The following is a 24878-nucleotide window of genomic DNA, read 5'->3' on the forward strand; positions in this document are numbered from 1 at the left end:
CTCTGAAAATAAGACCTAGCACATCTTTGGGAGCAAAAATTAATATAAGACACTGTCTTATTTTCGGGGAAACACGGTATGAGTTGGATGGGACAGAGAGAAGAGCTGCCATAGAAGATTTCAGAATTTGGGAAGGTTCATTATGGGAGAATATAGTACTTCAAACAACCTGTCCCATCTCTATGTATAGTTGTGAAAGCTAGAAATGAAGAAAGCCAATAGGAAGAAATTAACTCATTCAAAATGTGGCACTAGAGGAGAGTTCTAGGACAAATAAATAGGTCCCAGAGCGGATCAGAACTGAACTCTCCATGCAAACCAAGATTGGCCAAACTGCAGCTGTTGTACTTTGGTCATATCGTGAGAAGATAGGACCTTGCCATATGTGCCACCGAAATTGTTGAGGATTGCCATGTCCCGGCAGTGGTTACACAGGGAACATCCCCACCTGTCGCCCATGCCCTGTTTCGTCGTGGCTCCCCCCTCCCCCATCTCATCACATGGGGGGAAAACCTTGATCCATCCTTCCTTATGGAATGATGGGGAACCTGCTGTGGTCCACCATCACCATTTTTGCAGTGGCACTTCAGCTCCGGAGTTACCCCAGAAGTAGTTATCAGAGGTGTGATGGAAGCCATTGAAAATAACATATGTGTGAAGAAGTCCTAGAAAAGAGAATAATGTTTGTTAAGGTAGAAGGCAATAGGAAAAGACAAAGACCACAGTTCAGATGGATGGACTCAACCAAGAAAGCCATGGGACCGGGTTGTGGTGCAGGCTGGAAAGCAAGCCAGCTGCAACAAATCAACAAATCACTCTGACCAAGAGGTCATGAGTTCAAGGCCAGCCCGGTGCCTGCGTCTTGTCTCTGTCTCTGTTCTGTGTCATGGCATCAAATGTTTGCCTTTATGTGTGCAATGTGATCCGCCCTGAGTCCCCTTCAGGGTGAGAAGGGCAGAATATAAATGCTGTAAATAAATAAATAATGGCTGCCCTGACACCTGAGCAGATTGTGAAGGATAAAGTGACTTGTCAGTCTCTCATGTTAATGTGGAATTTGTGTATTGATAGTGTTTAAATGCAATTTGTGCCATGCTTGTATTGCAACTGATTGCATCATCCAGAATGTGTGGAAAAAGTTAATTGCCAAGAAGCTATGATGACCTTGATGTGTGGCTGGAACTAGGGAGTATCCAGACACAAGTGTTTGTGCATAACGATTGCATCAGTTCAGTTGAGTTCTGTCTGCCTAGAGTTCAAGTCAAGTTCTGTTGGAGAACAGAACAGTCCTGTGTTCGTCTGTTGTCTGCAAGTCTGTTTGTGTTGATTACTGCTGCATACAGTAAAACTTTGTAAATAGTTTTACCAACGTCTCTGAGTGTCTCTTCGTTCTGCATTCCACTGCTTCCATCCAACTACTGCTACACTGCAAATACTCTGACATCTCAGTCATGGGGTCTCCAAAGGTTGAGTTTGACTTGATGGTAGTTAGACACAAGAGAAGCTATATATATTTATTGCCAGGGATGGGTTGGGTGATCTCATTTTTGAAAGGCAAATCATCTCAACTGAACAACTGTCTTTTCTTCTCCTCTGTTTTCTTCCTTCCCAGGGTAATCAGGAAGCGACAGCACCTCCTGACACAATGGCACAGCCTTATGCCTCGGCCCAGTTCGCTCCTCCCCAGAACGGCATCCCAGCAGAGTACACCGCGCCCCATCCCCACCCGACCCCAGACTACACAGGCCAAACCACAGTTCCAGAGCACACGCTAAATATGTACCCGCCGACCCAGACGCACTCCGAACCAAACACAAGCGACACAAATGCACAAACTGTCTCAGGCACAGCCACAGTAAGTAGCGTTTCATATCCGCGATCTCCCCCCCCCCCCCCGAGATATATGGTGCAGAAAACATAATAAAGGATGTAACTGTATGAATGACCTTCTGCCTTTCCAGAAGCACTACTTCCATGTCTTCCATGTCATCCAATGACATTTAACTGCATTTGTATGGAACCTTGTTTCCTGGCCAAGGTGGTTTCATGTGTTTATTTTGCACATGGAGTTTCTCTGACTGATTTCTGAGCTTAACTGTGCATAATGCCATAAATGCCCCCTAGCTTGCCGTATTCGTGGATGGAACGCTGTTTTACTAAAAATTTATATTTTGTTAATGTCTTGTTCCAAGCGTTCCATTCCCAGCAGTTCACTTCATTTCAAAGTTTCCTCTGAGCAAGATTATTAGGAGGACATCTGGCAGCCGGAACATTTCACCTTTTATCCTCTGCTGAGGAACGCCAGTATTTTTGCAAGTTCAGTGGGCAATTATACACCCAGTTTGCCTTGTTGCTACAAGCCTAGACAGGAAGCAAAAGTTCATCAAAGGATGAAAGCACCCATTCCAAAACAGGAGGACATCCTAATATGGTTAATTCCAAGACATGGCTTACATTCCAGGCTAATCTGTGAAGGACCCATGCCTGTTGGACTTCACAGAGTAGATTGGAATGTAACATATATCTTGCAGCTTTTATATAGGAACCTGGGTGCATCTACACCAGGCACGGATAAACTAAGGCCTGGGGGCCAGATGCGCCTCAGGCCCTCCTAATTTTTTCTTGTCCTCAGCTTAAGGACATAGTGGCCCGCCACATCCGTATGCAGAAAGGGCAGAGGAGGATGGCACGTGGCAGCTGAGAGCCTTCTGGAGCACTCTCAGCCACAGCATGTCTCGCCCTTCTCCCGGCATAAGGATGGTGCGAGTAGCCCCATTTTTATGCCAAGAGTACAGCCTGAAAAAGGCACGCAGTGGATAACAACCCTTTGGAGTATTCTCGGCTGATGCTTGTCTCGTCCTCCTCCTGGCATAATGCCGAGAAGGCAGCCCGAAGATCGGGGGGGGGGGGAGGATCAAGGAGGAGGATCGGCTCAAAACAATGGAAACCTAGGAGTTGCAATTTGGCACTCTTTGGCTAAGAAAGTTAAAGACTTTGTAAAACTACAACTCCCAAGATCACATATCACTGAATGTTTACAGTCTTCAGCGTTCTCTGTCAAAGAGAACTTTGAATATGATTTCCTGCTTCTTGGCAGGGAGTTGGACTGGATGGCTCATGAGGTCTCTTCCAACTCTACTATTCTATGATTCTATGATTGTATTATTCTAAAGAGTGCTGGTTTCTCATCAAATACCAGGATTGCATATGATGGGACTTGCACATCCACAGTGGGGTCCTGGAACCAAAGCCCAACTGATACTGAGAACCCACCATATTTTACTTAATTAGCATGCACTAATTTTTATTGTTATGGTAGAGCTGGCCTTCCGTATCCACAGATTTAGCCTTCTGATATATTTTTCAAAGTTCGATTCGTATACGTATTTTATAGGCTTGATCGATCCACGAAAAATTTGATTCTAAACTCGTTGCAAAAGTAGAGGGGGGCAGCGTTTCGTTTTTGAAGGTATTTCCAAATTTTGCCCCCAAAAAATTTCAAAAGTAACGAAAACTCGTTATTTTCTAAATTAATTCATTAATGGCGGACGCACATGCGCAATTCCCAAAAACAGCACAGAGGGAGAGGACTTTATAGGACTCTCCCACCCTCATTTTTTTAGTGATCTTCTTCAAACTTGGTACAGTGGTAGAACACATTTAACACTGATAGCTCACCAAAATTTGGAACGTTTCCCTTATCCTCTGATTTTTGGCGAATTTTCATAGCTTTTATAATAAACCATTTTTTAATAATTGCAGAAATCTGTTCCTGGTTTGAAAGTCTTATTTCCTGTTAAATTGGGTTGTCTTTACTGTGAAAGTCATTGTTCTACTTCAGAAACTTTGTTTTTGTGGCTGAAACTTTGTTAAATTGGTGTGTGTGTGATATATACTGTGTATATATATATATATATAGTCCCTGCATATGTGTGTGTGTGTTTGTGTGTGTGTGTGTATAGGTAAAGGTAAAGGTATCCCTTGACGTTAAGTTCAGTCATGTCTGACTCTGGGGGTTGGTGCTCATCTCCATTTCTAAGCCCAAGAGCCAGTGTTGTCCATAGACACCTCCAAGGTCATGTGGCCGGCATGACTACATGGAGTGCCATTACCTTCCCGCCAGAGCGGTACCTATTGATCTACTCACATTGGCATGTTTTCAAGCTGCTAGGTTGGCAGAAGCTGGAGCTAACAGCGGGCACTCACTCTGCTCCCGGGATTTGAACCTGGGACCTTTCGGTCTGCAAGTTCAGCAGCTCAGTGCTTTAACACACTTCGCCATCGGGGCTCATGTATATATAATATACATACACATACACACAATGTGGAGAATATGTGGAAAGGTAGATAGATAGATAAGTTGGGAGCCACAGCGAAGGCACCTTCCTGGGAGCAAGGTCTAATAATAATAATAATAATAATAATAATAATAATAATAATAATAAATCCCTTACAATATCCAAGATGGGTACCATTATTGGCAGAGAAAGCCAAGCTGTAGGAGTTGAAATCCAATCATTTATCCTCCCTATAGAATCAATTTTATATGCATTTTTAGCTACAGAAAAGCTAAAATCAGGACAGTAAAAGAACAACACCCAGAAAATGGGAATTCCAGACAGGAAACAATCAGGGCCAGCTAATACCTCCCAACAAAGGATTCCCCCAGGTAGGAAGCAGCCAGGCTTTGAAGCTGCAAGGCTATTCAATGCTAATCAAGGTGACCAATTGCAACATTCACACTTGCCTCCCACAGACAAGAGTTCTTTCTCCCACCCTGGACCTTCCCCAGATATATAAACCCCACTTGCCTAGCTTCGCACAGACATCAAAACCTCACCGCCGGGCCCCTCTCTGTCTCTCTCGGTCTCTCCATTCCCGGCTCCATCCGCCGCCTTCCCGCCTCACAGAGAGACACCAGGCCTGAGCTGAGGCGAGGCGGCGGCGGCGGCGGCCATTTCCCCCCTCCGTCTTCCTCCTCCTCCTCGGCCTCCTTCCCCCTCGCCCCCTCCCATTGGCTGAGCCCGTGACGCCCCTTTTGCTGAGGGGCAAAAGGAAAGGGCCTGAATGGTGGGAGTTTGGGTGATTTGCAAAAGCTGTTTTTTCCTAACGAAAAAAACGACGACATAACGAAAAACGGCCTCTCGCGATTCGAAACCGCTATCCAGACGTGTGGACATTCAAGGTCGTATATTGCTTCAAAACAAACGAAAATAACGAATTAATAACGGGTAACGGGGAAATCGAATTATTTGAGCAAGCCTAGTATTTTATATACCTGGGATCACATACAAATTTCTCAGGCGGAAAGGGGTTGTGAGTTGAAAAGGTTTAAGAAACAATAGATGGCCCCAGAACATTTTTGAACTCTTCCCATTTTATGGTCCTTTGGAAAACCTCCTTGCAGCTGGAAAGAAACAACAGGCAAACGTGTCTCTAAGGGACAGAGATCCCCAAAGGACTGTGTTACAGTCTCTCCGAGGCCTTTTTAGGAATCCCTGAAGGAAAAGGAGGAAGTGGAGAAATGCAGGGGAAAAGAAATGAATGGTTCCGTAATGCCTAAACTTGCATCAAACAGGTGAAGCAGAAATAAAGAGCAGAAGGTGACCAACCATGCATGGCTCTTTGTCTCGCTCACTATGGATGAGGGCAGCTTGTTCTCTTGAGGAGGAAATTATTCTGCATTAATGTGTGTTGGATATCTCAACTGCTAGAATTAAACCCAACTGCCTCCCTCCGATTTCTCAACGTATGGAGCTCTTTGTTTTGCCGATAACAAGTCTAGGAACGTAATCTCCCTAATATGCCTCCCGTTTGCAGTCAAGCCTTCTCAAAACATCAATAGGAAACTTTTATGTATTATTTAAAATTCAAAAATGTCAGACAAATCCATCCCCGCCATCCAACTGCCAATAAGGAAAACAGAAATGCAGAATATATGATAAACTCAATAAAAATAAATTTTTAAAGTTATAGCAGAAAGTGAAGTGCAATAAAGGAGATAAAACCTACAAAACAAACTCCCATTCAACTGTAGGGAGCTCCGGAAAAGGAATGGTGGAGAGATGCATCTTTCTGGTCAGTGTTCAAGCCTTTGCTGGTCCTCTGTCCTGTTAGGAGGTCTCCAGAACTTTGAGAGGGATGTATAGTCATAAAATTGGTGAACTTACATATATGTAAGGGCCGGGCTGTGGCGTAGCTGACTAGTAACCAGCTGCAATAAATCACTCCTGACCGAAAGGTCATGAGTTCGAAGCCCGGGTTGGGTTAAGCCCCCGACCATTAAATAGCACGGCTTGCTGTTGACCTATGCAGCCCCGAAAGACAGTTGCATCTGTCAAGAAGGGAAATTTAAGTATGCTTTATGCGGGAGGCTAATTTAACTAATTTACAATGCCAGCAAAACACGAGGAAAGGAATGAGGAAGTACAGTCACTAGTGGATGGTGAAGCAACAGCTCCCTCTTTGATCGGAATCGTGAAGCTGGAAAATTGTTAAATGCCTCTGTGTCTGTCTATACGGTATGTTGTTTGTCTGTTGGCATTGAATGTTTGCCATATGTTTACAATGTGTTCATTGTAATCCGCCCTGAGTTCCCTTCAGGGTGACAAGGGCGGAATATAAATACTGTAAATAAATAAATATGTCTATATAATTGTAAAAATTAAATAATATTAAAAAGGAAATTTCCAGAACTTTCCAGACAAGAAAGCCCCCTTTGCATTTCCTCCAATGACTTCCACCTGGTCCTGCTTCCTCAGTTCTAATGAGATAATCAATGACAGCTGCCCTCATCATTGATCTTCTATGCTTACTTTTAACTGGATTAGGCTGAATTTATTTTAATAATAAAATATTAAGGCAGAAAATCCCAAAATATCTGCTTTGAACTGGGTTATCTGAGTCCACACGGCCATATATTCCAGCTCAAAGCAAATAATGTGGGATTTTATTCAGCTGTGTGGAAGGGGCCCTGGTTTGAGGCTGTTGCAGCTGGAAGTAATCTTCCAGGAGGATTGAGTCCATTGTGGTGTATTCTTGTGAGTATTGCATTTTCCCTCACAGCAAGTTTTATTTGTTTGTTTTTCAATGTGGTATCTCCATCTTTGAAGCAACTTATGCAATCTAATTATTGAGATATTTGAGAAGATGTGAATGTCCTTCTACACGATAGAACTAAGGCTACTTCACTGCAATGGCACGATGTTGTGGAGTCCTGGGAGTCATAGTATGGTGAGACACGAGCCCTCTTTCACAGAGAAGGCTAAAGACTTTGTAAAACTATGGGCCCTTACACACAGCCCTATATCCGAGAATATCAAGGCAGAAAATCCCACAATGTCTGCTTTGAACTGGATTATCTGAGTCCACACTACCATATATTCCAGTTCAAAGCAGATATTGTGGGATTTTCTCCCTTGATATTCTCGGATATAGGGCTGTGTGGAAGGGTCCTACAACTCCCGGAACTCCATAGCCTTGAGCCAGAATCATAGAATCATAGAATAGTAGAGTTGGAAGAGACCTCATGGGCCATCCAGTCCAACCCCCTGCCAAGAAGCAGGAAATCAAGTGGTATCAAACTGCATTAATTCCACAGTGGAGCTGTGCCTTTCTTTAGAGGCAACAGCAGCTTATTTGTGGGAGTGTGTAATCCTTTTTGTTGCTTATGTGTGTTCTATGCCTCTATCAACAGGCTTTTATCTCTGTTTTGACTTTGATCATCTTAAAATAGCAAGGCACCTACCAGAACCTTGGAAGAGAAAAGAAAAGGGGTAATTAGATTTGGCAGCTCTTCTCTGTACTGCCTTGTTGTTCTCTTTGTTTGAAAGTGCATCTAAAGGTGTCAACTGTTGTTTAATTGAATAAGGATTCACATAAGTTCCAGCTGTTTGTTTGAATGTGAGCTATTTTTTTAAAATGGGTGGAAAGAGTGCACAGAAGGACAGAGACATCCTTAGAAGTAATCAGTTGCAAAAAAACTAGTTTCCAGTAAGTGTCTCTTTCTCTAAACAAGAGGTAAGTGTAACTAATGGTATAGCCACATTTCTGTGTTATAGGGATTTGGTAGTATCAGTTGGTCATCCTTTATTCAGAATTCCAAAATCTGACACATTTCAGATTCCAAAATCATCCACTTGGGTGTCTCAGATGGTGGCACCTTTGTTTTCTGATGGTTCAATATATACAAGCTTTGTTTTATGCACTAATTTCTGCTCCTAGAACAGTGTAGCAATGCAACACTATTCGGGATGTGTGTGATATATGTTTCCTTCATTTCCTTCATGCATTTGTTTCATGTCATCCGTTCATCTACACGAAACAAATGATGACATTTTCATAGGAAACGAGAGACGACACGAAAATGAAAGCTGCACAGTCACCGTGCTTGCTTTTGTTTTCCTTTCATTTCCATCGCATAACAATAAGCATATACTGATAAGAGGGCTGCTTCCCCACGACAGCTGATGTGTGCCAATGGGTGTTAATAATATATTAATGTTAATAACAATAGTTATTCTGGGACCCTAAGCTGTGTCTGAGAGAGATCTGCTTCCCCATGACAGCTGATGAGTGCCAATGGGTGTTAATAATAATATTAATATTAATAACAATAGTTATTCTGGGACCCTAAGCTGAGTCTGAGAGAGATCTGCTTCCCCTCGACAGCTGATGTGTGCTAATAGGTGTTAATAATAATATTAATATGAATAACAATAGTTACTCTGGGCCCCTAAACTGAGTCTGAGAGAGATCTGATTCCCCATGACAGCTGATGTGTCAATGTGTGTTAATAATAATATTAATATGAATAACAATAGTTATTCTGGGCCCCTAAACTGAGTCTGAGAGAGATCTGCTTCCCCATGACAGCTGATAAGTGTCAATGGGTGTTAATAATAATATTAATGTTGTCGACCGCGTTTTAGGGGATCGGGCCCTTAAGGAGAGACCCGATCCGGTCCTGAGAGAACGGACCTTGGCGGAGCCAATAGGAAAATATGAGCTGCAATACAACCTGAAGCCGAAATGAAGAAGGTCCGCCAAAGTTGAAGGAAAATCCGCCAAGGAGTCTTTATTGAGCAATTCAGCTGAAGAGGACTCTAGTAGCGATCATTCAGTCTACTAGGGTACCATACTATCAAAATAAAGCCATATTTATACAAAATTTCAGTCTGACAGCCCTTTGAATTTCCCGCCCTGCTCCCCCGCCCATCTGATCGTTGATAGGCTAGAAGGTTGAACGAGGCGGGCTTTCGTTTCCCGCCTTGCTCCGCTGGCCCAATAGGAAGCTACCTTTTGTCTCTACTCGGGCCAATCAGGAAAGAGAAGGAGGGAGTTATTGAAACAATGGGGTGACAGGGCAGGAACTGTCGGATTAAGACCTGCTAGACCGATTTCTAAAGGGATTAATGGCAGCAATCAAGGGTGTCCGGGTTTCTGTCACGTATTCAGATTTCAAATATGCCTTGGGGTGTCAGAGATGGAAGCAAAGATGGGTGGTGATGAGCCATATTGACAGGCTCTGCAGGGCGCCTTTCCTTTGGTGTCCTGGATTTTCCTTTGGGTGAGATATGACAATGTTTGCCTTGGGGCGAATCACCTTTAGGTCAACACTCCGAATTCGGCGACTCAAGCCCTATATTGTCCATGCAATCTGAATTTGATTGGGTTTAGCGGTGGCAGATTATCCTTTTGTTTTTGGGAAGGGAAGCCTGGGTCATAGGAAATGGGATAGGTTCTGGGGTTCAGGTTGAGTTCAAAATATTTCCTATTTGATTTCATGACTTGACAATTATATGAAATAAAATGAAAAAGATAAAATAAAGTTGGAATATAAACCATGCTGGGAAAAATACATATTTTCCGGGGATCCCAAAGAATACAAATACATATAAGCAGACAGATAGATTTCATGGAAATAAGGGAGAATCCATAAAAGTGAGTTACATTGCCTAAAGGGGAATCATGAATGATATAAACAATTGAAAATATTTGATAAGAACGAAGTTCATAACATCTGGAGAACCCAGCATGGAAATTCATAAAAGTGGAGTTTTAGCAGCATGATTTTACAATTCATGAAGTTGTTATCTCTTGCCTCAGAGTGCAGGGATAATCCACAGTAAACTCCAGTAAAAAGTCTCAATCACCTTCTACTATAAATATATGGAATATAGAACATAAAGTCTTGATTTTTGAACTATCTTTTACAAAGTCCTGGGGGGGACGGTGGTCACCTCGATCACATTAATATGAATAACAATAGTTATTCTGGGACCCGAAGCTGAGTCTGAGAGAGATCTGCTTCCCCATGACAGCTGATAAGTGTCAATGGGTGTTAATAATAATATTAATATGAATAACAATAGTTATTCTGGGACCCTAAGCTGTGTCTGAGAGAGATCTGCTTCCCCATGACAGCTGATGAGTGCCAATGGGTGTTAATAATAATATTAATATGAATAACAATAGTTATTCTGGGACCCTAAGCTGAGTCTGAGAGAGATCTGCTTCCCCACGACAGCTGATGTGTGCTAATGGGTGTTAATAATAATATTAATATTAATAACAATAGTTATTCTGGGACCCTAAGCTGAGTCTGAGAGAGATCTGCTTCCCCACGACAGCTGATGTGTGCCAATGGGTGTTAATAATAATATTAATATGAATAACAATAGTTACTCTGGGCCCCTAAACTGAGTCTGAGAGAGATCTGCTTCCCCATGACAGCTGATAAGTGTCAATGGGTGTTAATAATAATATTAATATTAATAACAATAGTTATTCTGGGACCCTAAGCTGAGTCTGAGAGAGATCTGCTTCCCCATGACAGCTGATAAGTGTCAATGGGTGTTAATAATAATATTAATATGAATAACAATAGTTACTCTGGGCCCCTAAACTGAGACTGAGAGAGATCTGCTTCCCCATGACAGCTGATAAGTGTCAATGGGTGTTAATAATAATATTAATATGAATAACTATAGTTACTCTGGGCCCCTAAACTGAGAGAGATCTGCTTCCCCATGACAGCTGATAAGTGTCAATGGGTGTTAATAATAATATTAATATTAATAACAATAGTTATTCTGGGACCCTAAGCTGAGTCTGAGAGAGATCTGCTTCCCCATGACAGCTGATGTGTGCCAATGGGTGTTAATAATAATATTAATATGAATAACAATATTTATTTATTTATTTTTATTTACAACATTTCTATCCCGCCCTTCTCACCCGAGGGGACTCAGGGCGACTTACAAAAATTGGCAAAATTTAATGCCCAAAATACAATCATAAAAACAAAACAATAACAGATCTATTAATAACATTGTTAAAACACATTATAAAACCTTAAAAACGTATATGTAATTAATTCCATTCGTCCGAGATCCTCATTCTACATCCTTAAATCAGTCCATGTTAACTTTGCCATTTACTCATCAAAAGCTTGGGCATATAACCATGTTTTCACGGCCCTTCTGAATCCCAGCAGGGTAGGAGCCTGTTGGATATCTCCAGGGAGGGCGTTCCACAGCCGGGGAGCCACCACCGAGAAGGCCCTGTCCCTCGTTCCCACCAGCCGCGCCTGTGAGACAGGTGGGACCGAGAGCAGGGCCTCTCCAGATGATCTTAGTGATCTTACTGGTTCATAGGAGGAGATACGTTCGGACAAGTAGATTGGGCCAGAACCGTTTAGGGCTTTATACGTCAAGACCAGCACTTTGAATTGGGCTCGGTAGCATATCGGCAGCCAGTGGAGCTGGCTTAGCAGGGGGGTTGTGCGCTCCCTCTAAGCTGCCCCAGTTATTAATCTGGCTGCCGCCCATTGTACTAGTTGGAGCTTCCGGGCCGTCTTCAAAGGCAACCGCACGTAGAGCGCGTTGCAGTAGTCCAAACGAGCTGTAACCAGAGCGTGGACCACCGTGGCCAAGTCAGACCTCCCAAGGAACGGGCGCAGCTGGTGCACAAGTCTTAGTTGTGCGAAGGCTCCCTGGGCCAGCGCAGAGACCTGGGGCTCCAGGCTCAGCGATGAGTCCAGGATCACCCCCAGACTGCGAACCTGTGTCTTCAGGGGGAGTGCAACCCCGTCCAGCACAGGCTGTAACCCTATTCCCTGTTCAGCCCTGCGACTGACCAGGAGGACCTCTGTCTTGTCTGGATTCAATTTCAATTTGTTAGCCCTCATCCAGTCCGACACAGCGGCCAGACACCGGTTCAGGACCTGAACAGCCTCCTTAGTGACAGGTGGGAAGGAGTGACAGAGCTGGACATCATCTGCATACAGATGACACCGCACCCCGAAACTCCGGATGATCTCTCCCAACGGCTTCATGTAGATGTTAAACAACATGGGAGACAATACAGAGCCCTGCGGGACCCCACAAGACAAGGGTTGTGGGGCCGAGCAGGTGTTCCCCAATGACACCATCTGGGAATGACCCTCCAGAAAGGACCAGAGCCACTGCAAAGCAGTACCCCCGAGCCCCATCCCGGCAAGGCGCCCCAGAAGGATACCGTGGTCAACGGTATCGAAGGCCACTGAGAGGTCCAGCAGAACCAGAAGGGACACACTCCCCCTGTCCAGTTCCCGGCGTAGATCATCGACTAAGGCGACCAAGGCTGTCTCGGTACCATGCCCCGGCCTGAAGCCAGACTGTGCCGGATCCAGATAATCGGTATCTACCAAGAATGCCTGGAGTTGTGCGGCCACCACACGTTCCACGACCTTGCCCAAAAAGGGGAGATTGGAAATAGGCCTATAGTTATCCAATTGAGTGGGGTCCAGTGATGGCTTTTTCAACAGCGGTTTGGTCACATCCAATTTCAGGCTAGCTGGAAATATGCCTTCCCGAAGGGAGGCATTCACCACCACCTTCACCCACTCGGCCAATCCCCCTCTGGCTTCTCTCACCAGCCAGGATGGTAACAATAGTTACTCTGGGCCCCTTAACTGAGTCTGAGAGAGATCTGCTTCCCCATGACAGCTGATAAGTGTCAATGGGTGTTAATAATAATATTAATTAATAACTCTGGGGAAGACCCAAACATTTAAAAAGTTGGTGGGCTAAAAGCGGTTGAAATGCCTTCCATGTGGGCCATTTTCACCTCTCTAGTCCAAAAACCGTGCCGGGGGGGGGGGGGGGGAGCCATCAATTGCCGCTTTTTCATACAAAACTGAAACAAAATTAATGAAACTAAACAAAACAAACAGCAATTCCATACAAATGCACACCACTAAACACTATGCATTGCACATCAAAATAACAACTTTGTGCATTGTGCAATGAGAGGACAACTTTGCACGTTCACCCTTCCTCATACCCTGTTTTACCCCAAAATAAGACCTACCCCGAAAATAAGACCTATCATGATTTTTCAGCATTTCTGAGGATGCTTGAAATATAAGACCTATTTCAAAAATAAGCTCTAGGTATAGTTAATGTAAAAAGTCAGTTTGGAAAAATAAGACTGCCCCTGAAAACAAGCCCTAACACATCTTTTGGAGCAAAAAATTAATATAAGACCCTGTCTTATTTTGAGGAAAACAGTAGGAAGTTACGTTGTGGAATTATTTAATACAAGGATTGTCTTGTGCTAACATAGTATAACTCCACTAACAGGTATGTACCCTATGCCATGGATCTTAACCATTTTGTCAATAGGATTTACATATATGCATTGATTTACTATCCAGAAATGGATTCAGTCGGTCTTCTCTAAAAGCATTGGGCCTAACAAAATCTTGTAAAATGTAAATAATTGCTCAAAAGTGCAGCCTTCTCCATGTTCTGCTAAACAATGGCAGCCCAAATATAATTCAGAAATATATTCGCGTTTCCATTTGACAAATCTTTCCTTATGAGATCATAAATGCTTGTGGAACTAAAGGTTAATGAAGTGTGGAAAGCTGTAAAACACAGAAAGTAACCTGGCAGATCATAAAGATGCATTTGTTCCCTTCTTTTTTTTACTGTGAATGGCACCAGCCTGTGAAAAAAAATGTGGAGGCTGAATAGCATCCAACATGGCAAATCTGGATTTAATTTTCTAGAAAGCTTAATGGGTGGAGAGTGAAATGGAGGGGAGGAGCTAGTTATTTGCCTTCTGTCTAACTAATTTTCCTCCTCCTGGCTGAAATAAACACAATACCATGTTTCAAACTTGAGATAACATAGCTAACTTCCAGAACGCAGCAGTGACAAATTGGTGATGGTAATGGTGATGGTGATACCTTCAAAAGGGAAGGTTGGAGTGATCCACCACCTATCCATCGTTTCAATCTCCATCTTTTAGTGGGAGGAACTGTGATCTTAAATAACAAAGGACCATTAATTATGAGAGATACATTATGCAAAAGAAATGGCTTTGGGTTCCTTTGGAGATCAGGGTCTGCTAGTTCCACTGCAAGAATGGCTTACTTCACTTGGAACCCATGAGGACATGAGTAAATTTATTGAGGATCCTACCCACCTCCCCATGCTATTTTTGAAGGTACACTTTCACAGCTTCATGTGTGTCTTCAAAGAAAGGCTGTTCTGAAGACCCAAATCAGGGATTTGAGAACTGCCCCAAGAAGCAAACCTCAGAAGCTGATCCAAAAAATCAGGACTGGTCAACTTTAGGGTTTGCTTAGATCAATGGTTCTCAACCTGAGGTCTCCAGATGTTTTTGGCCTTCAACTCCCAGAAATCCTAACAGCTGGTAAACTGGCTGGGATTTCAGGGAGTTGTAGGCCAAAAACATCTGGGGATCCAACCACTGGCGTAGAGGAAGAACTGCTTCTGGATACTTCAGAGGTGATCCATGGCATTCAAACATCTTCTGAAATGGACCACTGCTTTGGGCAGAGGTCTATGGGCACCAAATGATGCTCAAGATCTTCTAAAAATTCCTGCTCACCTCTTGCTGGACCCAAGTGGACATTAATAATAATTATTAGGCTTGCTCAAATAATTCGTTTTCCCCGTTAACCGTTATTAATTCGTTATTTTCGTTTGTTTTGAAGCAATTTTGAAGCATTGGTTGCCACACGTCTGGATATCGCGGTTTCGAATCGCGAGAGGCCGTTTTTCGTTATGTCGTCGTTTTCTTCGTTAGGAAAAAAAAGCTTTTGCAAATCACCCAAACCATTCAGGCCCTTTCCTTTTGCCCCTCAGCAAAAGGGGCGTCACGGGCTCAGCCAATGGGAGGGGGCGAGGGGGAAGGAGGCCGAGGAGGAGGAGGAAGACGGAGGGGGGAAATGGCCGCCGCCGCCGCCGCCTCGCCTCAGCTCAGGCCTGGTGTCTCTCTGTGAGGCGGGAAGGCGGCGGATGGAGCCGGGAATGGAGAGACCGAGAGAGACAGAGAGGGGCCCGGCGGTGAGGTTTTGACGTCTGTGCGAAGCTAGGCAAGTGGGGTTTATATATCTGTGGAAGGTCCAGGGTGGGAGAAAGAACTCTTGTCTGTGGGAGGCAAGTGTGAATGTTGCAATTGGTCACCTTGATTAGCATTGAATAGCCTTGCAGCTTCAAAGCCTGGCTGCTTCCTACCTGGGGGAATCCTTTGTTGGGAGGTATTAGCTGGCCCTGATTGTTTCCTGTCTGGAATTCCCATTTTCTGGGTGTTGTTCTTTTACTGTCCTGATTTTAGCTTTTCTGTAGCTAAAAATGCATATAAAATTGATTCTATAGGGAGGATAAATGATTGGATTTCAACTCCTACAGCTTGGCTTTCTCTGCCAATAATGGTACCCATCTTGGATATTGTAAGGGATTTTATTATTATTATTATTATTATTATTATTATTATTATTATTATTATTATTAGACCTTGCTCCCAGGAAGGTGCCTTCGCTGTGGCTCCCAACTTATCTATCACCTTTCCACATATTCTCCACATTGTGTGGATGTGTATGTATATTATAATATATATATATAGTGAGCCCCGATGGCGAAGTGTGTTAAAGCACTGAGCTGCTGAACTTGCAGACCGAAAGGTCCCAGGTTCAAATCCCGGGAGCAGAGTGAGTGCCCGCTGTTAGCTCCAGCTTCTGCCAACCTAGCAGCTTGAAAACATGCCAATGTGAGTAGATCAATAGGTCTACTGGCGGGAAGGTAATGGCACTCCATGTAGTCATGCCGGCCACATGACCTTGGAGGTGTCTATGGACAACACTGGCTCTTGGGCTTAGAAATGGAGATGAGCACCAACCCCCAGAGTCAGACATGACTGAACTTAACGTCAAGGGATACCTTTACCTTTACTTATACACACACACACACAAACACACACACACATATGCAGGGACTATATATATATACACAGTATATATCACACACACACCAATTTAACAAAGTTACAGCCACAAAAACAAAGTTTCTGAAGTAGAACAATGACTTTCACAGTAAAGACAACCCAATTTAACAGGAAATAAGACTTTCAAACCAGGAACAGATTTCTGCAATTATTAAAAAATGGTTTATTATAAAAGCTATGGAAATTCGCCAAAAATCAGAGGATAAGGGAAACGTTCCAAATTTTGGTGAGCTATCAGTGTTAAATGTGTTCTACCACTGTACCAAGTTTGAAGAAGATCACTCAAAAAATGAGGGTGGGAGAGTCCTGTAAAGTCCTCTCCCTCTGTGCTGTTTTTGGGAATTGCGCATGCGCGTCCGCCATTAATGAATTAATTTAGAAAATAACGAATTTTCGTTAATTTCGAATTTTTTGGGGGGCCAAATTCGGAAATACCTTCAAAAACGAAACGCTGCCCCCCTCTACTTTTGCAACGAGTTTAGAATCAAATTTTTCGTGGATCGATCAAGCCTAATAATTATAGCTTTGTAAAGGAACTCAACCTGTGGGTCCCGAGATATTTTGGCCTTCAACTCCCAGAAATCGTAATAGCTGGTAAACTGGCTGGGAGTTTTAGTGTTTCTGGGAGTTTTAGGCCAAAACATCTGGGGACCCACAGGTTAAGAACCACTGATCTAGATGTTCTGGATGGAAAGTCCCAATATCCCCAACTGCTGCTCGGTCTGGGGTTGATGAGAGCACAGGGAAATATGTGTTAAAAGAAACCATCCTTCCCAGACATAGAAATAATTTTACACATATGGCAAAACAGTTTTTCGAGTATAATCTTCATCATCATCTTCTTCATCATCATTATCTTCATTAGATCCTCTAAGAAATAAGGGATTTTGTGCATAGCAGCAGTTTAAATAAAATAAAGTGGGGGGAAATCACAGTTTCTCTCTCTAACACACACACACACAGCCTGCAATAGCATGTCTGAAAATAATACAGCTTCTAATGGATTTTGAGGGGGTTGATTGTATTTTTATGCAATCGGTCAAAGTAGAAATCCAAATAATGAAACCCCAGTGCGCCAGTATATCATGTTAGGGCTTTATGAATCATATTGTCAAATACTGTTTTGTATTACAAAGTATGGAATTTTGTTGATAACATGGAGAAAGTGCCATATATTAGCAAACTCATACTGGTTTTATCAGGTTAGAAGGCATTTTGCATCTTGCTTCTGGGCAGAAATTTCCTTCTCCCTTTCTCTTCTTATTTATTTCCCACCTTATATTATTCTTACATTCTGTTATGAATCACCCACAGCTGTTTCCCTGTTACACATCCAAATGTTGCTTGAAAACAAGCATATCCTTTTAGTCTACTACATAGCTACATATTTGCTACTAGGGCGAATAACTCCCTAATACTGCATATATTTACCCTTAAGTCTATTTTTTCCATTAAAAAACCTTACATTATGTATTTAAATGCATATTCAATAGAGCAATGATTTTGTAATTCAGAGCAGGCTTACACAGTGTTTCCCAGACTCTGGTCTTCTGGATTTTTTGGATTCTGGTTGCCAGAATCATTGGTCATTGGCCAAAGCAGCTAGATTTCCGGGAGTTGAAATATGTCTATGCATCCTCTGTGTGTATCTCTCTGTGTTGTGACCATTTCTGTTTCATTCCAAGGAATGGGAAGGATGCCCTTTAGACCAATGGTTAACTTTGCTCTTCCAGTTATTTTGAACTTTAACTCCCATGGGAGCTCAAGTTCAAAATACCTGGTGGACCAGCATTGATGCACCACTGTTTTGAACCATTGCTTCCCAACTCTACTGTCCAGATTTTCCATCTTAGTTCACTTTCAAGAACTTTCATCCATTTGCCAAGTTCAAAATACCAAGTGGATGCACCACTGTTTTGAACCATTGCTTCTCAACTTTACTGTCCAGATTTTTCCTAGCTCACTTTCAAGAACCTTCATCCATTTGCCAAGTTCAAAATACCTGGTGGATCAGCATTGATGCACCACTGTTTTGAACCATTGCTTCTCAACTCTACTGTCCAGAGTTTTCCTCCTAGTTCACTTTCAAGAACCTTCATCCATTTGCCATGTTAGGTGAGACTTCTGGAAATAAAGCCCAAAACATCTGGAGGTACAAATGTTGATCATCATTGTTTTGGGCCAGCTCTAAGTTTGTCTATATCTCTGGTTGTACTGATCCATTTAGTTTTCATGGCAAGAATACTGTGGTGCGTTGCCATTACGTTCCCCAGGGATCATACTTAGTCTGACCCCTCTGTCATGACCTTCTTGTCTTGGGTGTCCCTTCACGGTTTAGCTCATGGCATCGTCGAGGCGCCCAAGCTCCAGCACCACATCAAGGTAATAATCCTTTGCAGGAAATGTTTGGCTAAGGATGGAGATAACTTGGGATCCAATAGATCTACATTCTTCTTCATTCTGTACTGTTTCTGTTCCTTGTGTCCATCTAAAAGATCCTCTTTTGTTTATACAGGACCAGGTAGGAAGGCTTTCAATCCCAGATCTCATTGCCCTTTGAGTGAGATTTATTATATTGGGTACTATCCAAAAGGCCATAGAATTGCAATGCACACACATTTTCTCAAATTATCTATATTTTTAGTCTGGAGTTAGTTGCTGAGTATATAGAGGCTGTATAGCTAGCTGTCTCTAACTATTTCACAACTATTTCATGCAACACCAGCCAGAAATAAATATGAGAAATCTGTAAGCCACCTTTGCTTGATTATGGTGATGGCGACTGGCTTCCATGTTAGTGGGGCATTGAATTAATTCCAGGTTTTCTCGAGCTTTAAGTGAGCTGTCCATAATATTAGAAAAGGGGGCAACAGTTTGAAGAGCTCTTTTAAAGTTGATATCAAAATCTGGATTGCGTACACCAAATCAAATTTGCTTCTCCGGGTATCATTTTTGTGTTTAACTTTTTGCAGAAACTATCTAAACTTCTGCATCAAGTTTGAAAAGAGTTAAACAAAAAAGAGGAAAATGCTGTAAATAGGGAAGGAAAGGCGGGTGGGAGGGAGACTCTCCATGAAAATTCTGCAGGGAGAAGGTCATTTCGACTTCCTCACCACAAAGACAAGGCAGCTCATCCTGCCCAGAAAAGGATATGCTCCAGATGAAGGTTTATTGAGCCATTTGCAAACTGTAACGCAATGCATGGAATACTGATCTTGTCTTACAGCGAACAGGAGATATGTGAGCCAAAGGCAGCGGAGTCTTTGAGATAAAGGGATTTTGAAATTATCAAAGATCTTTTGTTTTGGAAATGGGAAGGGCCAGGGCACGGAATTGTACAACATGTGCTTTGTGTGCACAAGAAGCCAGGAATTGCCATGGATTGTAGCTGTTGTGTGCCTTCAAGTCGTTTATGATTTATGGGAACTCTAAGGTAGATCTGTCACAAGATTTGCTCAGAGTGGGTTTGCCCTTGCCTTCCTCTGAGGCTGAAAGAGTGTGGCGCAATGGGTTAAACCCTTGTGCCACAAGGATGGTAAAACATCAAAACATCCGGGCATCCTCTGGGCAACATCCTTGCCGATGGCCAATTCTCTCACACCAGAAAGGGGGGGGGGGAATCAGTGGGAGGTGGCTTATTTTGCCTTTTATGGATAATGTGTAAAAATTATAGTCTGTCTATAAGATATCCTTTTGGTGGGATGATTTTTAAGCACATTTCAATGTAACAACAACAACAACAACTTTATTATTGTATCCCACCCTATCTTTCCGAAGGGACTCGAGGCGGCTCACATGGGGACCAAGCCCAGTAATGCCCAATAAAATACATCAACATAGGCTCCTTCCTTAAACAAACAAGCCCATTGGGAGGCTTTCCTTCTCAGGACAGCTGACTATCCCCCTTACATGACAACTTCAATCAGCCAATCCACCAGGGGGAAGCGGGTTCTCACGGGTGGAGCTCTATAGAGGTGGTGTGGGGGAGGAGGAAGAACGGTCACCTGCGTCCCAGGGAGAAGCGCAACAGAGTTCTTGCGACCCTGGAGAGGAATAGGTGTGGTAGTCTTCAGACAGACCCCCCAGCCTTAAGGTCTTGCTTTTGAACGCCAGATCCGAAAACGGTAAAACAGCTGTCATCCAGGATTTGATCCTGGATGAGGGAGCGGATCTGGCTTGCATCACCGAGATGTGGTTGGACGAGCTGGGTGGTGTGAATCTCACCCAGCTATGCCCACCGGGTTTCAGGGTGCATCAGCAGGCCAGGGTTGGGGGGCGGGGAGGAGGAGTCGCGGTGATCTTTCGGCAGTCCATCGCCCTGATCAGATGCGCCATTCCGCAGTCTTCGAGGTTTGAGTGTGTCTTCCTGAAGGTGGGAGCCCAAGACAGCTTGGGGATTCTGCTGGTGTACCGTCCACCCCGCGACCCAGCAGTCTCTCTGTCCGAGCTAGCAGAAGTGGTCTCCAATTCGGCCCTGGTCTCCCAACAACTCATAGTTTTGGGGGACTTTAACATTCATGCCGAGACCACTTTGACAGGTGCAGCTCAGGATTTCATGGTTGCCATGATGACCATGGGGCTGACTCAAGTTATATCTGGGCCCACACATCAGGCGGGACACACGTTGGACCTGGTTTTTATTGTGGACGGTGGGACAGTCAGAGTGGAAGAGCAAAATATTCTTCCATTGTCATGGTCTGACCATCATCTGATCTGTTTAAGTTTCGCCGTGGCTTCTAACCTCCGCAGGGGTGGTGGACCCATTAAGATGGTCCGCCCCAGGAGGCTGATGGATCCGGATGGACTCCTGAGGTCTCTTGGGGATCTTCCTGTTCTGGAGACTGGTGATCCTGTTGATGTCCTGGCTGATCATTATAACAGCGAGTTGGCAAGAGCACTTGACACGATCGCTCCTGAACGTCCACTTTCGCTGCGTAGAGTCACGTTGACTCCTTGGTTCACTGAGGAGCTGGCTGTGATGAAGCGTGCGAGGAGGGGACTAGAGTGCATCTGGAGGAAATCTCAGGATGTGTCTGACCAAGCACGGGCTAAAGCCGCTATTAAGGCTTACTCCGTGGCTCTACGAGCAGCCAGGAAAGCTTTCACGACTGCCCGCATAGCGTCTGCAGCCAACAGGCCATCGGAGTTGTTCCGAGTTGTGGGGGAGCTCCTGCGGCCTCCTGAGACCCAGGGGCTTCCTGATGACTTGGCAACTCGGTGCAGCGATTTCGCGCACCATTTTGCAGGCAAAGTTGCTCAGATACGTTGTGAGTTGGACTCTAGCTTAACTGTAGTTCCAGAGGAGGTAACCGAGGTACCTGTATGTTCGATCTTATGGGATTCTTTCCGGCTTGTCCTTCCTGATGACGTGGAGGGGATTCTTGGGTCTGTGAGGGCAACCACTTGCACTCTGGATCCTTGTCCTTCTTGGCTGGTTAAGCTGGCCAAAGATAGGTTGTTGGATTGGTTTGTGGCTATTATAAATGCCTCCCTGGTTCAGGGGTCAGTTCCATCCTGCTTTAAGCAGGCGGTAGTAAAACCGTTATTAAAAAAGACCTCCTTAGACCCATCTGTATGTAACAACTACAGACCAATTTCCAACCTCCCATTTTTGGGCAAGGTTCTGGAGCGGGTGGTTGCCATGCAGCTCCAGGAGTTCCTCGATGACACTGATTTTCTGGACCGCTCGCAGTCTGGCTTCAGGCCTGGGTACAGCACCGAGACGGCAATGGTCGCCTTGGTGGATGACCTCCGCAGGGAGCTGGACAGGGGGAGTGTGACCCCACTGGTTCTCTTGGACATCTCAGCGGCTTTCGATACCATCGACCATGGTATCCTTCTGGGGAGGCTCGCCGGGATGGGACTCGGTGGCACGGTTTTGCTGTGGCTTCGGTCCTTCCTGGAGGGCCGTTCCCAGATGGTGAAGCTGGGGGATACCTGCTCGGACCCCTGGCCTTTGACCTGTGGGGTCCCGCAAGGGTCTATCTTATCCCCCATGCTATTTAACATCTACATGAAACCGCTGGGAGAGGTCATCCGGAGTTTTGGAGGGCGTTGCCATCTCTACGTGGATGACACGCAAATCCACTACTCGTTTCCATCTGAATCCAAGGAAGCCCCTCGGATGCTGAACCAGTGCCTGGCCGCTGTGGCGGACTGGATGAGGAGGAACAAGCTGAGGATCAATCCTGACAAGACAGAGGCTCTCCTGGTCAGTCGCTCGTCTGATCAGGGTATCGGGTGGCAACCTGTGCTGGACGGGGTTGCACTCCCCCTGAAATCACAGGTCCGCAGTTTGGGGGTCCTCCTGGATTCAGCGTTGACGCTTGAGGCTCAGGTGTCGGCGGTGGCCGGGAGGGCTTTCGCACAACTCAAACTTGTGCGCCAACTGCGACCATACCTTGTGAAGTCTGACTTGACCACGGTGGTCCATGCCCTAGTTACCTCTAGACTGGACTACTGTAATGCGCTCTACGTGGGGCTTCCCTTGAAGACGGCTCGGAAATTACAACTGGTCCAACGCTCGGCTGCCAGATTAATAACAGGGGCGAGTTACAAGGAGAGATCTACTCCCCTGTTTAAGGAGCTCCACTGGCTGCCGTTCACTTTCCGATCCCAATTCAAGGTGCAGACCATCATTTATAAAGCCCTAAACGGTTTGGGACCCACCTACCTTCGTGACCGTATCTCCTACCATAAACCTGCCCGATCTCTTCGATCGTCAGGGGAGGCCTTCCTGTCGCCACTGCCGGTATCCCAGACCCGCCTTGTGGGAACAAGGGAGAGGGCCTTTTCTGCTGTGGCCCCCCGTTTGTGGAACTCACTGCCCATCGAAATCAGGCAAGCCCACACTCTTTTAGCCTTCAGGAAAGATTTAAAAATCTGGCTTTTCCGATGTGCTTTCGGAGAGTAACTATTACACACTTCTTTTGTTACTCCCCCCAACATCTATCCTCTAGATTGTTTTTCTATCTTATTTCCCTGTTCCCCGTGGTTGTATTCTTATCCTTTTCTCACCCCAAGTTTTAACTAAGTGTCTCATGCGGCCCGCCCTGTTATATTGTTGTTGTTGTTTTTTTGTGTTTTTTTTAATTTTTTTGTTGCACTGTACATGATTATTTATTGTATTGTTTAATTGTATTATGATATGTTGTTTTTATATTTTGCTATATTGTACTGTTCTGGGCATGGCCCCATGTAAGCCGCCCCGAGTCCCCGTTGGGGAGATGGTGGCGGGGTATAAATAAAGTTTTATTATTATTATTATTATTATTATTATTATTATTATTTAACTTATAACAAGTAAAATCAAAAACATCCAATAAAATAAAATAAAAGCAACTCAACAAGGAGCAGTGAGTGTATTCAGAAATTGGAGGCAGGCGATTAAAATTACATATCTGCAATGTTAGTGTAATGTTATTGTTAGGTTTTAGCTGACTGTGACCTGCCTTGGGTCTCATTCTGGAAGAAAGGCAACACATAAATCAATAAATATTACCTTGGAATGTGGAAGAGTCTTCTCTGGAGGTTTTTAGATTGAGACTGAATGGCCAGCCATCTGTCAGGAGTGTGTTGGTTGTGTATTCCTGTATGGCAGTGGTTCTCAATCTGTGGGTCCCCAGATGTTTTGGCCTTCAATTCCGAGAAATCCTAACAGCTGGTAAACTGGTTGAGGACCACTGCTGCATGGCAGCATGGGGTTGGACTGGATAACTCTTTAAGGTCTCTTCCAATACTAGGATTCTATGAAATCAAGTCTACCATGCTGTAGAAATGCTTTACACAGGATGAAATTGGGGCAGAGTGTCTCAGAACAGTTGAGTGTCTCTCCTCTGGAAGGGATAGTTCCATATTGAAGGTAGAAGCTAGTCTGGTGTCATGTAAAAAAAACTGCCCAGAGGAAGATTCCACATTAACAGGACTTTGCTTGTGAGTCACATTTCTGCCTGAATGCTTCCAATGACCATGGCCATTGTTTGCTTGGTAGGACGCTGGGAAGAATTTGGCTGTTTACCTTGGTAACCCCATTGTTCTTCTCTAATGAAAGCCATTCCTACCCACTGGTGACAGCCCTGCAATTCTTTGGATGACTTCAGCTGCTGGAAGGTCAAACGGGTGTGACCTTGCCATTTCATCTTTATGTGCTCAAACCAATTAGCTATCACCAGATGATCCAAATAAGCAAAGACTGAGCTCACAGCAGGGCAATTATGTTGTAAATGGCTTCGTGTTTGTTTCTTTTTAAGACTTTGACACTAAAACTTCTGTGAAGCACATTATGTTCCTTCTGCAGCATTCTTGACACCTCCTCCGTTCCTTCCTGAACTTTATGACTCTTTGGGACATCTTGGGATTCCTGGAGCAATAAGTGGTTTTATTTGACCATTGTTGTTTTCATATGTCGGATGGGAGATGGATTGGAAACACCTTGAGCACAAATTGGCTGTAGTTAGTAGAGGTGTTAGAATTGATGCCCTCCCAGGGAATCTAAGAAGTGGCCATGCACAACGCAAGATCATTGCTCCATCTAGTTCTGTGTTGTCTGCATTGGTTGGCAATTTCCATGCTGGCAATGG

The 24878-nt window shown here is 44.2% G+C and overlaps 1 protein-coding gene across 15 annotated transcripts in view; it reads left to right on the top strand.

The window, feature by feature from the left end:
* Window positions 1–24878, top strand: part of rbfox1 (RNA binding fox-1 homolog 1) — a 1150117-nt gene that overhangs the window by 1004793 nt on the left and 120446 nt on the right. For all 15 annotated transcript variants that reach the window (XR_010001199.1, XM_062964632.1, XM_062964630.1 and 12 more), the window contains one exon: window positions 1613–1855. Coding sequence is in view for 14 of the 15 variants with exons in the window: in XM_062964632.1 (XP_062820702.1) it covers window positions 1613–1855 (243 nt within the window). In the remaining variant the exon portion in view is untranslated. The remainder of the gene's footprint in view (window positions 1–1612; window positions 1856–24878) is intronic.

The sequence above is a fragment of the Anolis carolinensis genome, unplaced genomic scaffold (assembly GCF_035594765.1).
Source record: "Anolis carolinensis isolate JA03-04 unplaced genomic scaffold, rAnoCar3.1.pri scaffold_13, whole genome shotgun sequence".
Classification (NCBI taxonomy): domain Eukaryota; kingdom Metazoa; phylum Chordata; class Lepidosauria; order Squamata; family Dactyloidae; genus Anolis; species Anolis carolinensis.